This window comes from Oncorhynchus masou, chromosome 31 (genome assembly GCF_036934945.1).
Source record: "Oncorhynchus masou masou isolate Uvic2021 chromosome 31, UVic_Omas_1.1, whole genome shotgun sequence".
Classification (NCBI taxonomy): Eukaryota; Metazoa; Chordata; class Actinopteri; order Salmoniformes; family Salmonidae; genus Oncorhynchus; species Oncorhynchus masou.
Window position 1 is genome coordinate 62,735,643 of NC_088242.1, and position 17,916 is coordinate 62,753,558.

General features: G+C 43.4%; 1 protein-coding gene across 4 annotated transcripts in view; it reads right to left on the reverse strand.

Moving 5' to 3' along the window:
- The window catches only part of banp (BTG3 associated nuclear protein), a 70,977-nt gene that overhangs the window by 21,222 nt on the left and 31,839 nt on the right, over positions 1–17,916 (reverse strand). For all 4 annotated transcript variants that reach the window (XM_064951622.1, XM_064951619.1, XM_064951620.1 and 1 more), the window contains one exon: positions 17,547–17,591. In XM_064951622.1, coding sequence (XP_064807694.1) covers positions 17,547–17,591 — 45 coding nt within the window. The remainder of the gene's footprint in view (positions 1–17,546; positions 17,592–17,916) is intronic.

A 17,916-nucleotide genomic window follows, 5' to 3' on the forward strand; every position in this document is an offset into this window, starting at 1 on the left:
CAGCCTGATGGGAGCTATTAGATGAAAAGGAAGCCTCAATGGCTACGCTAGCCAGATCAGTGCCACAAAATTAGATATAGTGAACTAGAGACCGGCTGATTTGGGGTGACGGTAGCCTTGAGAGACGGGCCATTAATCAGAGAGTTGACGGTTCAAATCCCAGGGCTGATAGAGGAATCCTGCAGGAGTGAGCCAGCAGCTGGAGGGTTGCTGGGTCAAATATCCTATGTCCTACCTACTACCATTTTGCCCTTGAGCAAGGCTCTTAACCCCCCCCCCCCCCCAAATCTGCTCCAGTGGCACTGCTCTGTGGTATTGTAATATACACGCACACACTAACAGGGTGTGTGTGACTCAAATCAGATGTTATTGCAGGTGTAGCGAAATGCTTGACAAGGGGTCCGTACACACACTGACCACTTACAGAGGGTCATAGCCTTGGTCTGAGAGGGGTCTTGCTGAGAGTCATCTGATTGAACATACACAAACTGAAGGCTGCAGATTGTAGTCTGAGTGATTGTGTATACACTAACTGATCACAGCGAAACAGACTGACCAAGTGCCATTACAGACAGACAAATCGATTGTTATATGCATCTGCGGTACATCAAAAGTTCAAGTCAGCTCTGCATAAAAAGACAGACCGCTGTGAAATAAATACAGATATGCCATCCTTCATATGAACCCTGTAGAAAGACTAGGCTTAATCAGTTTATTAGGGATACACACATTCAACCCTAGTCATTTACATACAGGTGGAGCAGGAATGTCATGACAGTAGGCTAGGAATGTAGTTGGTACTAAATTAAAATGCTTAAGCTGGTATATGGGTGGTGGTGATCGGTGAAAATGAGAAAGCAGGTAACTCTGTGAGGTAATGAAAGACTGACAGGTAGATGTGGTGGGTAATGACCGAAAATAGTTGAGCCGGTGTGTGGGGGGGGGGGGTAATAGGTGAAAAGGAACATGGTAATAGATAAAGAGGAGATAAATTATAACTTACAATGAATTCAACAAGGCAGGTACAGTAGGGCAAAAAAGTATTTAGTCAGCCACCATTTGTGCAAGTTCTCCAACTTAAAAAGAAGAGAGAGGCCTGTCATTTTCATCATAGGTACAACTATGACAGACAAAATGAGAATTTTTTTCCAGAAAATCACATTGTAGGATTTTTTTATTAATTTATTTGCAAATTATGGTGGAATATAAGTATTTGGTCAATAACAAAATACTTTGTTATATACCCTTTGTTGGCAATGATAGAGGTCAAACATTTTCTGTAAGTCTTCACAAGGTTTTCACACACTGTTGCTGGTATTTTGGCCCATTCCTCCATGCAGATCTCCTCGAGAGCAGTGATGTTTTGGGGCTGTTGCTGGGCAACACAGACTTTCAACTCCCTCCAAATATTTTCTATGGGGTTGAGATCTGGAGACTGGCTAGGCCACTCCAGGACCTTGAAATGCTTCTTACGAAGCCACTCCTTCGTTGCCCGGGCGGTGTGTTTGGGATCATTGTCATGCTGAAAGACCCAGCCACGTTTCATCTTCAATGCCCTTACTGATGGAAGGGGGTTTTCACTCAAAATCTCACGATACATGGCCCCATTCATTCTTTCCTTTACACGGATCAGTCGTCCTGGTCCCTTTGCAAAAAAACAGCCCCAAATTATGTTGTTTCCACCCCCATGCTTCACAGTAGGTATGGTGTTCTTTGAATTCAACTCAGCATTCTTTGTACTCCAAACACGACGTGTTGAGTTGTTACCAAAAAGTTCTATTTTGGTTTCATCTGACCATATGACATTCTCCCAATCTTCTTCTGGATCATCCAAATGCTCTCTAGCAAACTTCAGATGGGCCTGGACATGTACTGGCTTAAGCAGGGGGACACGTCTGGCACTGCAGGATTTGAGTCCCTGGCGGTGTAATGTGTTACTGATGGTAGGATTTGTTACTTTGGTCACAGCTCTCTGCAGGTCATTCACTAGGTGTGGTTCTGGGATTTTTGCTCACCGTTCTTGTGATCATTTTGACCCCAGGGGGTGAGATCTTGCGTGGAGCCCCAGATCGAGGGAGATTATCAGTGGTCTTGTATGTCTTCCATTTCCTAATAATCTACTAGTATATTTAGAGTGCCATCAGGAAATATTAAGACCCATTCCCTTTATGTTATGTTACAGCCTTATTCTAAAATGGATTAACTAAGAAAAAAAATCCTCAATCTACACACAATAATGACAAAGCAAAGACATGTTGTTAGACATTTTTGCAAATGTATATACTTTTAAACAGAAATATATTATTTAAAAGTATACAGATTCTTTGCTTTGAGATTCAAAATTGAGCTCAGGTGCATCCTGTTTCCATTGATCATCCTTGAGATGTTTCTACAACTTGATCGTAGAGTCCATGATTTGGAAAGTCACACACCTGTCTATACATGGTCCCACAGTTGGCATGTCAGAGCAAAAACGAAGCCAATGAGGTCGAAGGAAGTGTCCGTAGAGCTCCGAGACAGGATTGTGTCGAGGCACAGATCTGGGGAAGGGTACCAAAACATTTCTGCAGCATTGAAGATCCCCAAGATCACAGTGGCCTCCATCATTCTTAAATGGAAGAAGTTTGGAACCACCTAGACTCTTCCTAGAGCTGGCCGCCCAGCCAAACTGAGCAATCAGAGAGGGAGGTGACCAAGAACCGACTGGTCACTCTGACAGAGCTCCAGGGGTCCTCTGTGGAGATGGGAGAAGCACACAGCCAAGACAACACAGGAGTGGCTTCGGGACAAGTCTCAATGTCCAGCTAGAGCCTGGACTTGAACCCGATTGAACATTTCTGGAGAGACCTGAAAATAACTGCAGCGATGCTCCATATCCAACCTGACAGAGCTTGAGAGGATCTGCAGAAAAGAATGGGAGAAACTCCCCAAATACAGGTGTGCAAAGCTTGTAGCGTCATACCCAAGACTCGAGACTGTAATCGTTGAAACTCCCCAAATACAGGTGTGCAAACTTGTAGCGTCATGCCCAAGACTCGAGAATGTAATCGTTGCCAAAGGTGCTTCAACAAAGTACTGAGTAAAGGGTCTGAATACTTATGTAAATGTGATTTCAGTTTTTTTTATTTGTAGTAAGTGCACACATTTCAAAAAAATCTGTTTTTGCTTTGTATTATATGTATATTGAGAGGGGAGTTTTTTTGTAATGTTTAAAAGCATTTTAGCACATGGCTCTAACGGAACAAAAGGTGGAAAAAGTCAAGCGATCTGAATACTTTCCGAATGCACTGTACATGTGCAATAAAGGAGGACGGGGGATTCAAGGGTTGACTAACTCTTGTACAATTCGATTAAAGGTTGCGACTTCAATCCTTCATGAGAGCATTCACAGCTGTGAGGATCTGAGCACACAGAGAGCAGAGGGGTTTAAAGTTCTGGAACAGTGTGTGAGATCTCTACAGTGAATACAGGAAGTCTCCCAGGGACCACTTCCTGTCCCACTACTTGGTTTTCAAAAAGAGCTCATCTCTTTCCCAATTTGACATTCCATGATTCCTCAAATCCGGTCTACTCACCTTCTTCTCAGAACACATTGTAGGAAAAGGTCAGGAGGGGAGGGACTGTGTTCTGATCAAAAACACTCTGTAGTATGAAATTATGGGTCTGACACTCGGAAAACACATCAACCACATTAACCCAAACACATGATAGAGATCTGTTAGCGATACGGCATAAACTACACACCATCTCACACTTGGACACAGTCAGTCAGACACACGCAACCCCCCCCCCCCCATTCAGTGCCATATTCTGACTTTTACACAGGCAAGCAACTCTTGCACTACTTCCAATAGCCTAATTTGTGCTTTAGACCCAATTTCGCATGGATTACGCAAGTCGAAATCACATCCACTTGCAGTGAGTTGTCAGAAAAAAAAACACACAATAGAAAGAAAAATCTAACTTGGCGAGAGAAACCACATAAATGAGAATAGGACCTGGTAGTTCGGCTGCTCTTAAGTGCATTAGTTACTGTTGTCCTCCGGCTTGTGGGATTGGAGCCCCTAAATAGTATTTCTTATTGTCTGTCCACACCGGTAACATACTAGCGGTGCCCAATGAATGAATGAATGAATGAATGAATGAATGAATGAATGAATGAATGAAATAAATGTATGTATGTATAATAATAATAATATATCCCATTTAGCAGACGCTTTTGTCCAAAGCGACTTACAAGTCGGCTGGGGCCACTACTTTTACATATGGGTGGTCCCAGCGGGAGACGAACCCACGACGCTTGGCGTTGCAAGCGCCATGCTCTACCGACTGAGCCACACAGGACCCTACATGTATGTATGTATGCATGTATGTATGTATGTATGTATGTGCGTATGTGTGTAAGGGAGAATTAGAAGGCTGCTTCAGAACAGCCCACACGGTCTCCATGCCAAAAGAGAGCTGGAGGAGAAAATACAGCGAACAAACAAGTCAGCTTAAATTCACTTCAGCAGAGTTTGCTAGTTGCGATGACCTTCTGAAAAGAACAGAAAAGTGGATAAATCTATCTTTTTTTTGCTCTTTATGCCATAATGCTTTCAACAGTAATGGAGACAGGATACTGAAGAAATACAGCGTCGGGCGCAAGAAGGCAGAGAACCAAACAACAAATACGTCTTAATGCAGAAAACAGCCAGAGAGGGCCAGATTGAAACACAATAACCAACTGTGCAAACAAGGACCTTTTTCCCAGCCCAACCTCTTTTTTTGTTGTCCCAATTCAAACTGCACTTTTGGTTGCGTATGATTCTGGTTTCGATTGGATAATGAAAAGATACAGGGCAATAAGACAGTTGTTAGAAAACAAAAGAAAGCATATTTGTTTTGTTAACTTGTACACAACCCTTCGGTCTTCAACGGTTAAAGTTTGACTGTGCAATTGATCTGAAATAATGAATTATGTTGTAACCCAGGTCTCTGGCACTGGGTAGTGTGTGTGTGCACATTTATCTAAGTACATGAATGCATGTTTTGTCAAAGAGCTCTGTTTCACTGCAACCCACAAACACACAAAGACCTACAAGCACATACAAACACTTTTATGAGGTACCGCTCAAATAAATCAGAGGCACCACTCCAATCTGTTTTCTATCAGTCCCAATAGAATCACTCATATCCTCTCAGATCTAACGTGTAAAAAGAAAAGAATAGGAAAAATAAACGTTTGGAGTTTGAGAGGTTGGAACTTCCTCCCTGCTTTATAGGCCGTCAACAACATCTGCAGCAGCTCTCCTGAGCCAGTCAGGACAGATGTGGGGGGGGGGGGGGCATCAGGACACAGAGGGAGCAGCTGGAGTTGATGCTCTGAGTCCCCTTTCCTACTCAATCCTTCCAAAAGTCTGTCAGTCGGCTGTATCCCTCCATAGAATACGATGCTCAGATGTAAACCCAACACTCAGTCACACTGAAGATCCTCTATTAGTTAAGCCTACCCCTGGAGCGTCAGTTGAAAAATACCCTCTCCAAGTCAACTCAGATACAGTGGGGCAAAAAAGTCTTTAGTCAGCCGCCAATTGTGCAAGTTCTCCCACTTAAAAAGATGAGAGAGGCCTGTAATTTTCAGCATAGGTACACTTCAACTATGACAGACAAAATTAGAGAAAAAAAAATCCAGAAAATCACATTGTAGGATTTTTAATGAATTTATTTGCAAATTATGGTGGAAAATAAGTATTTGTTTACCTACAAACAAGCAAGATTTCTGGCTCTCACAGACCTGTAACTTCTTCTTTAAGAGGCTCCTCTGTCCTCCACTCGTTACCTGTATTAATGGCACCTGTTTGAACTTGTTATCAGTATAAAAGACACCTGTCCACAACCTCAAACAGTCACACTCCAAACTCCACTATGGCCAAGACCAAAGAGCTGTCAAAGGACACCAGAAACAAAATTGTAGACCTGCACCAGGCTGGGAAGACTGAATCTGCAATAGGTAAGCAGCTTGGTTTGAAGAAATCAACTGTGGGTGCAATTATTAGGAAATGGAAGATATACAAGACCACTAATAATCTCCCTCGATCTGGGGCTCCACGCAAGATCTCACCCCCTGGGGTCAAAATGATCACAAGAACGGTGAGCAAAAAATCCCAGAACCACACGGGGGGACCTAGTGAATGACCTGCAGAGAGCTGGGGCCAAAGTAACAAAGCCTACCATCAGTAACACACTACGCCGCCAGGGACTCAAATCCTGCAGTGCCAGACGTGTCCCCCTGCTTAAGCCAGTACATGTCCAGGCCCGTCTGAAGTTTGCTAGAGAGCATTTGGATGATCCAGAAGAAGATTGGGAGAATGTCATATGGTCAGATGAAACCAAAATAGAACCTTTTGGTAAAATCTCAACTCGTCGTGTTTGGAGGACAAAGAATGCTGAGTTGCATCCAAAGAACACCATACCTACTGTGAAGCATGGGGGTGGAAACATCATGCTTTGGGGCTGTTTTTCTGCAAAGGGACCAGGATGACTGATCCGTGTAAAGGAAAGAATGAATGGGGCCATGTATCGTGAGATTTTGAGTGAAAACCTCCTTCCATCAGCAAGGGCATTGAAGATGAAAAGTGGCTGGGTCTTTCAGCATGACAATGATCCCAAACACACCGCCCGGGCAACGAAGGAGTGGCTTCATAAGAAGCATTTCAAGGTCCTGGAGTGGCCGAGCCAGTCTCCAGATCTCAACCCATAGAAAATCTTTGGAGGGAGTTGAAAGTCTGTGTTGCCCAGCAACAGCCCCAAAACATCACTGCTCTAGAGGAGATCTGCATGGAGGAATGGGCCAAAATACCAGCAACAGTGTGTGAAAACCTTGTGAAGACTTACAGAAAACGTTTGACCTCTGTCATTGCCAACAAAGGGTATATAACAACGTATTGAGAAACTTTTGTTATTGACCAAATACTTATATTCCACCATAATTTGCAAATAAATTCATTAAAAATCCTACAATGTGATTTTCTGGATTTTTTTCCCTCATTTTGTCTGTCATAGTTGAAGTGAACCTATGATGAAAATTACAGGCCTCTCATCTTTTTAAGTGGGAGAACATGCACAAATGGTGGCTGACTAAATACTTTTTTTGCCCCACTGTACATTTTTGTATGTTTGAATGTTGCAGTAGCAGAGTAGGACCTTTCTTCTGGTTGGTGCTTTAGGATTTGAGCGAGCAAGAAAGAGAACTGAGGGTTTTCAGTGAGTTTATGCAAATCACAAGGCTCATTGTAATTTCCTGCTTAGCAGGAAAATCTCAGCGACATCAGAGTGATCAGAAGAAAGGTCCATAAGATAGCACATCTGTACAGTCTCCACAACTTTAATATTTTGCTTTGCTTATGAGTGGAATGCCTACCGGAGTGAATCAGTTCTAGTCATAGAACTAAGGCCAGGAGTTTTTCCTAACCACGTGACCTGACCAGGAAAAACATGGAGATAACTACAGTAGGTAGACTCAAGGTTTTTTTTTTTTTTTTTTTTTTTTTTTTTTGTTTTTTTTTAATCGTCAGGTGGCAAGGGAAAAACTCCTGGCACTATCATGTAACCACCATCTTAATTTTCAAGAGAGGAGGCGGCAAGGAGTTAGGATGTGAGGAGTCGCAGAAATACAAATGAAAATAAAGCCCTAACCTTTGTAAATCTGTCCTAAAGGCACTTACTCCCACACTCTCTGCTGCATCTACTGTTTCTCCTCCACCCACTCGATGACACCATTCCTAAACACAGGCTTGACACCTCCATTAACACTAACCCTGCTTTATATTATTTTCTTTCTCTCCTCTAACTCCCATGCCTTTCAGTAGACTACAGTTTCAGTCAAGGCTAGTGTGGTTTTGACTAAACCAGATCAGTTTGAATTCTGATCCAGGACCAGTATAATCAAAGGCCTTCGGTCGGCCTCTGCGATGACTGAAATAACTTCTGTAATTTAGCAGGGCCTTTTTCTTTTAACGAGGCAGGCCCCCAGTGTACTATATACGCTCATGTCTGTTCTCTGGCTCAAAAATCGAGCTTGGCCTCGCTGATTGACAAATGCATTTTTATGAGAGCCTTTAAAATAATTATTTACAATGATCACTTTATCATGATTCTAATTAGCTTGTTTGTTTAGATGGACATGATATATATGCTGTAAGACAACAACAAAAACTTTCTGACCTCCCGGCAACCTCTGGCAACACCGCTCCGAGTGAGCCTGGGAGGGAGCGGCCGCACCCTCGCCTCCGTGCTTTCACATGCCGCCCACATGGCGCACGAAACAACTGTCTTACATGAAAGAACATCTCTGGCTTATTTACACACGTAAATAAAAGCCTCTTTATCCTGATATAGAGGCATCATTCAGTGTTTTTACTGCTGTTTATACGAGCAGTCTTCATCAGAAAAAGAAAACAAAAGATGGACCCTTTTAAAGGGATCCCCTTCATCATCTTTGCTTGCTTGTGTCATCAAAGCGGGATGGGATGGAACATGTGTGTTTATTGGCTGTGTATTCTTAAAAGGGATAGCACATTCAAAATAGATTTTGGGGTCAAATTCCTCTTTGGCCTACACACACAACCTTGAGTTGTGTCTGTAGGCCCGTAGTGACCGTATTCACAATAAACTGTTAACTTTTGTCACAGCCAGGGGTTAGCATAATTAGAATCATCAGAAGAAAAAAAATGCATGTCATTTATGGTACCGATGTTAGCAAAGCAGCCTTGCAAGTTGAAACATCCTCAAAAACACTTCAAACTAAGTTTGGTTCCTTTTTTATTGTTTATTTGCATGCATACCTCTGTAATAGTCACTGGAATTTTGTTACGCAAAACTGGAACTATTTCCTTATGTATTCTCACACCCACCCACATCAGTCTGTTTGCTGTAACATGGACAATAAAGTTGTATTGTGTGCTTCCTTTTCTGTTGGGAAATATGAGAGCATATTCAGATGTTACTGCAATAAATAACATTCTTGCAGAAAAGAAAACATGGACAAGTTCTTCTCAAGTATCGACACTTAGGAAGTTACGGCTTGCAATGCAGCTTTGTTAACATCATTTGGGGGGTGCTAATCATGCTACCTCCTGGCTGTGACAAAAGTAAACAACAGATTTTTGACGAAGCCATCACTACTCGGGGCGGCAGGGTAGCTTTGTGGTTAGAGCGTTGGACTAGTAACCGGAAGGTTGTGAGTTCAAACCCCGAGCTGAACTCACAACCTTCCGGTTACTAGTCCAACGCTCTAAGGTACAAATCTGTCGTTCTGCCCCTGAACAGGCAGTTAATCCACTGTTCCTAGGCCATCATTGAAAATAAGAATGTGTTCTTAACTGACTTGCCTGGTTAAATAAATAAATAAATAAATAAACTACTCGCCTACAGACAACTTCAAAAGGAAGAGGAATTTTCCCTTAGTCATGCATTGATGTAAACGAAAATGTGACTACGGGGCCTTTCACACTTAATTGGTTTGTAGCGTTTTTTCAGAACTCTGGTGCGTTTACCCCTTTAGTTTGGTTCCTAAACAACGCACCGCACTAAACAACGCACCGTGGTTTGCTCAAAAAGGGAAATCTTGGTCCGATTCAGCGGCAGGTGAGAATGCAGTCCAGACAAAACACAGGAAAATAACCAGTATTACTAGTTGTTTGACTGCAAGCATTTGACAAAATGCATGCAGCATCATAACTTGATATCTCAGACATTCTGTGAGTAGCAGTGCATTGATGAGTGTATCCGATGCAGGTTTGGGGAGACGGGCTATAGGCTACTGAATATAACCTATTCAAGTTGAAGTTAGAGCAGCTATTGCAAATTCCTCCCTCCATGTTGTTGGAAGACAAAAGCGAAAGTAATATGAAGATTTGGACACAAGTGATGCTTCATGATAATCATAGATGGATTTAAGGTGAGCATGTGTGTCCAATTAACAAATTACTTGCATGGATAAGTGGTTTTGCTTAGGAAATGTAGTGGTTTGACAATGTAAAAGCAAAATGGCAGAATTTAAAAAATACAATCTAACAAATAAACTCTGATTCAAACTATAGCTCAAAACTATGTGTGAAAACACACTAGGTAGTAGTTCTGATTAACCCCTAAATGGGGAATAGGGTGTCATTTGAGACACTAAGCCCTGCATCTTCGTGGGGTGGCTGTGGGCTAGAACCCAGCAGGAGTCTGTAGGTTGGGTGTGGTGGTGGTGCTCCAGGCACAGTGAAGTTGCTACCAGAGAAATCTGGTTCTTGTTAACACACTACCAGGGACATCGAGTACGTCTCAGCTATGCCCAGTACAAACACACACAGATGACTCTCCCCACATAGACTTGCACTGAAAAACACATACACAAACATCAAAGATATGTGCACCAAAGATATGTGCACCAACACTTACACAGCAAAGCAAAGACCAACTAGGCAGACATTTTGGCATGCGATCTGTGACCTCCATCTATGATCTTGGAGATCTACAGAATGATCTGTGATCTGAGGGAAAGCCCCTTATCTTCCTCCCATAATGCCATAGGTCTATATGAGATAGTACAGGCTCCCTAAAAACAGTTCCTTTCAAATGGGATCCTCTGTTATAGTACCAGCTTTAAATCCTACACTGATAACATGCATGTTTTATGCCCCATGTTTAATGTATCTCTGTAAGTATATCACTCAAGTTTCCAATTATCGAATTCCCTCTTCCCCATCCCCACCATGGACATTATTTACGGGGGGAGCCATTTACTTCAACTGTCTCTCTCCCCACTCGGTCTCCCCCCTTTCTTTCCCTCCGGCATTGTGGATCCCAAAATGCTCAACAAGCTTTCCCATGATATTATCAACAATATTCTTGGACAGGGAGAAATAGGACGATTAAATGTAAATTCGGGCTGTGGTCCAGCGGTTCGATCCGGAGTGTCTTATGTTCTAAGTCTGTGTGCTTAACCCTGTGGACCTCCTCAACATCTGCTCTGTGTCAAACATTAGTGACAGTAGAGACATGGTGATTGAAGGTCCACACCTAGGCCTAATTTGTAGCAAACTCACTGCAGCCATCTGCGAGAGGAACTGATGTCAACCTGCTATTAGAAACACACACACACACACGACACCCAACAAACAAGCACAAACTCCTACACACGTGCTTGTGAACTCTAAAAGTGCACACGCACACACACACTGCCAAATGGCATTGACTAGTTTGAGTGCAGCCATCTATCTCCTGGTGCTTTTCTTGTGTTCTCTGGGCCATGAGCTAAATTCAGTCCAGCCAGAGTCCAGCGCAGAGCCCCAGAGGGAAGCAACAGATTAGAAGCAGAGGGAGCTGAGGGAGCTGAGTTCCAAACAGCCCTGCTACGATATGGTGCTGCTTCCCCCGTATCTCATCTCCCACTACCTATCCCCCCCATCCACTTATAGCTCCCGCTTTCCCCTTCCCTGTCTCTTTCTCCCTCTGGTGTACAGTATACAGCCCCTGACAGACAGATGGGCCTGGGGAAGTGAGAGGGGATTGGGGTTCTGGACAGACACCAGAACACACTGAGCCATCCGGCCAGGACCACTGATCCCTGACCCGGTTCCCACTGCTGATCCACAACAGCAGAACCTCAGGATGTTCCAGGTGTTTTACGCAACATCTGTCTGACAGGAGGTGGCCTGGTCCGAGGCTCTACAGGAGGTTGCATGGGGGGAGTAAGGGAGGGAGGACTCACTGACCCCCATGGATTCAGAATGTTCTGGTACAGCCTCAGTGAATGACACAGACTTGGAAGAAGTTGCCAGTAAATTTAGAGGGTGATGTCTATGGTTATCTCCAGGAGCGTGATGTGGTTCAGCTCCCGGTGGTGTGAGGTAAGGGTGTCTAGTGTGTGTGTGTGACAGAGACCCCTCTCTCACACATTCAGTGTCAATCAGGGTATGGTTAGATCAGAGCAGAGAGGACAGAGGGCAGCAGATGAGAGTCTTCAGGAGGGCTGAGGGGGAGTGCTGCAGAAGAGTATTTCTTTATGGTTTCACATGCCAGCCTGCTCTTCCAGCATCATGAATAAGTAATCAGACTGCTTGGATCCATAATCCAGCCCTGCCAGGACCTCAACAGCCATAGACTGGCATTAAGCTGGCAATGCGGGATGGACACACATTCGAGCACACAAACCTACAGGCGCACAAACCTACAGGCGCACACACACACACAGGGTAAGTGATATACCGTGCTGAGGTCTCTTAGTAGGCAGGAAATGTCCAGAAACTATGGCAGTCACAGTAAAGTCGCGAGGGCGGAGAGGGCAAGATGGGGGCCAGTCTCCGTCTGTCTAGTTTTGGCCAAAACCCTCTCTCTTAGTCTTACCCTCTAAACCCAGAGCAGACTGTAGACCCTCACCCATTAACTAGACCTGTGATAGGGAGTCCCAATCCTCAGTATGTTACACACCACTGTAATTACTCAGGCCTATACTACAACTGTTGTGTCTGGACCATGAATACACGCCCCTTACACAAGCCACAATCCCCCAAACGACCACTGTGGATCCCACTGCCACAGAATCATCAGTCACCACATGAAACATAGCATCCCCGCCGCACCTCAGAGGGCAGCGGTCAGCAGCTGTGAGGAGAGGAAGTGAGAGGTGCAGAGGGAAGCACCCAGCTTCTGCCTGACAGGGCCAGTCTATCTATAGCAGAAGGAGAGGGATGGAGAAAGGGAGGGAGGAGCAGCCCAGATAAGAGAGTAGAGGAGGGAGGGTGGAGATGTGAAAGTCTTCCAGTAGTGTGCTATAAGTTACGCTAACATAGCCTGAGTGAGCAGTATCCCACTGCACTGGAAGAACAATGACATCACAGAGACTAAGTGTAGCTGTAGCCTGCCTACTCGGAAACCGGCCTAGCAGATTCATTCACAGGCCCAAATGGATATGCTGCAAATGAACAACCACATTTCTCTATGGTCTTTTGACAATGTATGCTATGACCTCACCATGTTCGAGCATTACCAGTGCCCAATGAACAGAACACAATCCGGAATGCAATCAAGTAGAGTTATTTGGATAAAGTGTCTTAACTTAAACTGTCCATACACCATTCACATGCATATATTCTGTTCTGATATGTCTTCATTTCCTGTAATTTTTCAACTTTTAGATTAAGTGTGTGTCAGTGGCGGTCAGTGCCGTTTAAGGGAGGACAATATTTGGGAGGACAATATTTTGTTTAATGAACATAGCCTTATTTCTATTACAGCATATTCCATTCACCCAGCTCAAAGTAACATCGATAGGTTTAGGCTACTAGATGACTCACATTTTCACTACAACCTAGCCTGTAAATTAAGGTTTACAACGTAGGAGCACAGGTCTTGAGAAATTTGAGTAATCAAAGTGAGAGACCATGACATTGATTACCGCCTTGCACACTCTTGCCTGCATCTATCTGATCTAAGTTTTAATCACCAGTCTAACAGTTGCAAACAAGAGTTTCTATTGCAGGTATATTTATCCCATTTCCTCCTGTTTGCTTCCGTTTAAGAATCATTCGTCAACAGAATCTGCAGAATGAATACACCCCTACTCACACGCAAACAATCATGCAGTACAGTGTACAGTCAGTACGCAGTTCAGCGGGCCCAGGTTGCAATGAATTAATCAAAACGAAAACTTACCTTGACATGGAAGAGCTCCAGTGTTGGATTGCCATAGCCAGCTAGCTAACACAGCATCCATCTCTGTTTGAGCTGGGTGTTTGAATACGTTAAACTAGCTAGCTGCATTCGCTAGCAAATGAAGTGAAAGTGAAAAGAAATATATATATATATATATATATATATATATATATATATATATATATATATATATATATATATATATATATATATATATATATATATATATATAGCTAGCTCTCTTCATTTTTGAAGAAATACATTTGTTCAAAACTGTTCAACTATTGTCTTTCTCTCACTTTGAGTCAACAACTCACCATACTTTTATGCACTGCTAGCTAGCTGTAGCTTAGGCTTTCAGTACTAGATTTATTCTCTGATCCTTTGATTGGGTGGACAACATGCCAGTTCGTTCGTTTTTTTTATTTAATTAGGCAAGTCAGTTCAGAACAAATTCTTATTTACAATGACGGCCTACCCCCCGGAAAAATCCTCCACTAACCCGGATGACGCTGGGCCAGTTGTGCGCCGCTCTATGGGACTACCGATCACGGCCGGTTGTGACACAGCCTGGGAACGAACCAGGGTCTGTAATGATGCCTCTAGCATTGCAGTGCCATAGACCGCTGCCCCACTCGGGAGGCCTATGCTGCAAGAGCTCTGACAGGTTGTTAGACGTCCTTTGGAAGTTATAATTACTGTGTAATCTATAGAAGGGGGTGAGAACCATGAGCACCCTAGGTTTTGAATTGAAGTCAATGTACACAGAGGAGGATGGAAACTAGCTGTCCTCCGGCTACACCAGAGAGTGCTGCTGAGGCTACTGTAGAACTTCATTATAAAACAGTGTGTTTTGAGAAATTATCTGGTGACATGAATATATTTAGTATAGTTTTATCTAAAAAGGGTAACTAATGTTTCACTATAAAATAAATAATTAAAATGGAGAGGATGGACCTCTCCTTCCTCCTCCGAGGAGCCTCCACTGGTGTGTATTGTTATCGGTAGATATTGCTGCACTGTTGGCGCTAGAAACATAAGATTTTTCTGCACCTGCGATAACATCTGCAAAACTGTGTAAGCAACCAATAAACTTTGATTTGAAGTGAGTCAGAAGTCAGAAGTGACTCACGCACCATTCTTATGTGCCTTTTTATTCTGTGTGTGTGTGTGTATGTGTGTGTGTGTGTGAGAGAGAATGTCTGTGTCCTTCCTTTTATTTTATCTGGGTTGCATCCATGTTCAGAGCAATTACACAAACACACCACGCTCTCATATGAACAATACTGACAGAGTCAGCTAGTGCTATTCTTGTCTCACTCCCTGGGAAAACACACTAGCAAGGAGGGAAGATGCCATTGAGTCACTGTTTGTGCGTGTGTGCCATGTGCCTGTGTCTATGTCTATACGTGTGTGGGTGTGTGAAAAGCCAGACCTGGAACACAAGGCTAAAAGAATAAGTCATTGTGTTTGTTTTGGCGCGGGCCTCATATCATTTTACAGATACAATAAAAAAAATACTAGCTATTCATGGATTGCAAGTTTTGTCACAATATTGTTTTGAACGTTAGTTTTGGACTGATTCCCGACTGAGCATTCTACTCAATGCATTGTCAATGGGCACCGATGAAGATTCCATCAAAAGTTCATTATAGTGGTTTGCAAATACAATGACATTCAAAATGAGGCAATAATTAGTAGAAAAACCTTTTGATGTCACCAAATTGACTTTAGATGCAGTATAACGTTAGCTAGCTAGCTAAGATTGGGGGTAGGCCAGTTTTAGTTAGCTAACATTAGTATTGCTAGCTACAGTATTTCTGACAAACTTTGCTAGTTAATGGCAACATTGCCCTCTGTCAAAAGTAAATTTGACAACATGATAATGCTGGCAAAGTTGTTTCCTACTAAATATTTGGTTTGTCAACACTTTAAGGCACCACTATGGCGCCACCAACAGAGGGCAGCTTGAGAAAGTTCAAAACAATGGCGTGACAGAGGTGCAAACTATGAATAAAATTAAGGGTGAAAAGAAAAGAGGGTCTTCATTGGACAAGGCTTCCATGCTCTGCCAGGGGGATAGGACCCTGCCTTGTTAAGTACCTATACACAGCGAGGGTACGTCCCAAATGGCACCCTATTTCCTATCTAGTCAAAAGTAGTGCACTATATTATAGGGGATAGGGTGCCATTTGAGACACAGACCTAGTTAGCTACACTCTGGCACCGTGAGGGGCTCCGTGATTTAAGACACACTCTGCTCTTCAATGCACTACACAGTGTGTTTACACAGAGTGGCTGGATCTAGTGTTAATGGCAGAAGGTGTTTTACAATGTCGTCAGTGTGTGGGGGAGGGAGGAAGCATTTGATAGTCTTACATTTAATAGTTAAAACAATGAGGAACAAGCCATGACCTGACAAGTGAGATGTACTAAATAAAGCAGAAAGACAGAGTTAACAACTCGTTAGTGCTAAATAACATTGGAAATAGAGTTGTACCACTACTGTACAACTTTTTTCTTTTTTTTCCTGCTTTTGTTGGCTTCAAAATCAGAACCAGTACCAAATTGCAACCCAAGCCAAGATGCAAGAGAGAAACAGGAATGCTGCTGTCAGGCCCACCGGACTCAACGACCGGTTCAAATGAGGACGTGAGTGTGTCTTAGTCTCAGTGTGTGCCTTCTCCATTGTCATCGTCAAGCCAAACAACATTGACATGACAAGAGAGCAGAAACAGACTGGCATCCAGGCTAGCTCTAAGCCAGGTAGTCTCGCAATCAACACATACTAATTTGAGAATCACCGAGTTCAATGAGTTATGGAGATACAGAGAACAGCGGGAGTTCAAGTAAATGACAAGTGATAAACTATTATATTGTGGAAAGTACCATTGGCACACATAGGGGCATTTACTCTAGACTAGCTAACCATGTCTAGAGTTTGGAGTAGCCAGGACTGTTGGAGTTCCTTACCTAACATTAGCTGTTCTCCAAACAATGACAGCACCTTAGAATAAAGGATGAGCTAATTGGCTGAAAAATAGCTTGGGTTTAGTAAGAGCAGAACTCATAAGCTGAGAAAGAGTTAACGTCACACAAATGATGCTGTGCACACACGCACCTGTCCTCAGAAAGAAAAACAGTCTAAGGAGCGTGAGAAAGAGAGCGAGCCACTTCCTCTACAGCCAGGCTTCTAGACGATCGAGATCATGAATATGAAATAATGCCCTGGTCTGCACAGCGCCCATCTGTGATGTATGATCTGCGATCGTCACACAGCCCTGGTGCTTTGATCAGGAGGTTCCCTTTGATCCCAGAGGAAAGAACAGAGAAACAGGAAGAACAGAGCCCTCTGTCCTAAACACACCATCCTCTCCTCTATCCACAAAGAGAGGAGAGAAGGGAAGGATGGAGAGATGGAGGGGGGGGAGACTGACAGGAAGTTGAGAAAGCATGCAAGACAGACAGTGAGAGAGAGGCACATAAAACAGAGAAAGAGCAAGAGAACAAGAGATTAGAAAGAAAGACATTCGAGAGACAGGAAGAGCCAGAGAGAGAGAGAGAGAGAGACAGAGTGAGAGGCAGACTAGACAGGGATAGAGAGCTAGCTCCTCTCGGTGCGCATTTAAGGGGTCTGCAGGAAAGAGGGGGACCAGCACACTGAGGTAACCCAGAAGTAATGAACAATCTGTGGGAACCTCCTTAAAACTCCATAGGTCTTGTTCATTAGGCACCAAACTGAAGAAAACGGCCTGAAACGGAGGAGCTACCTGGACTTCACATGTTTTGTTGCAAAATGTTTTAAAGTGTTTTCCGTAATGAAGCTGGAGGATAAAGTTACTGCAGGGGGTGAAGGGACTTACCTGACCATCCTGCCCAACATGCACCTGGTGGATCTGCAGGTTCCCCTGAGAGAGAGAAGAGAAGGATCATTCAGACAGCCTGGGAGCATCATACAATTTGTAAACACACACTAATCATAGTGCATAATGAACATACCAATCACAGCATCATTCACTCTCACACAGCATAAACAAATCACACAGACGCCATGACATTAGCAAGACCACATGAAAAACAAGCCCAATTTAGCCTATATTCCTTGTGCTGTTTTCACTCCTAATTCTATTTCATATTCAATGCTGTCTGAGCTGCCATATGGACAGGCAGCATGGTAATCTCTCCCAAATAGCCTTATTTCCTTTTCCAACATGCTGAAACCAATGGCTTTGA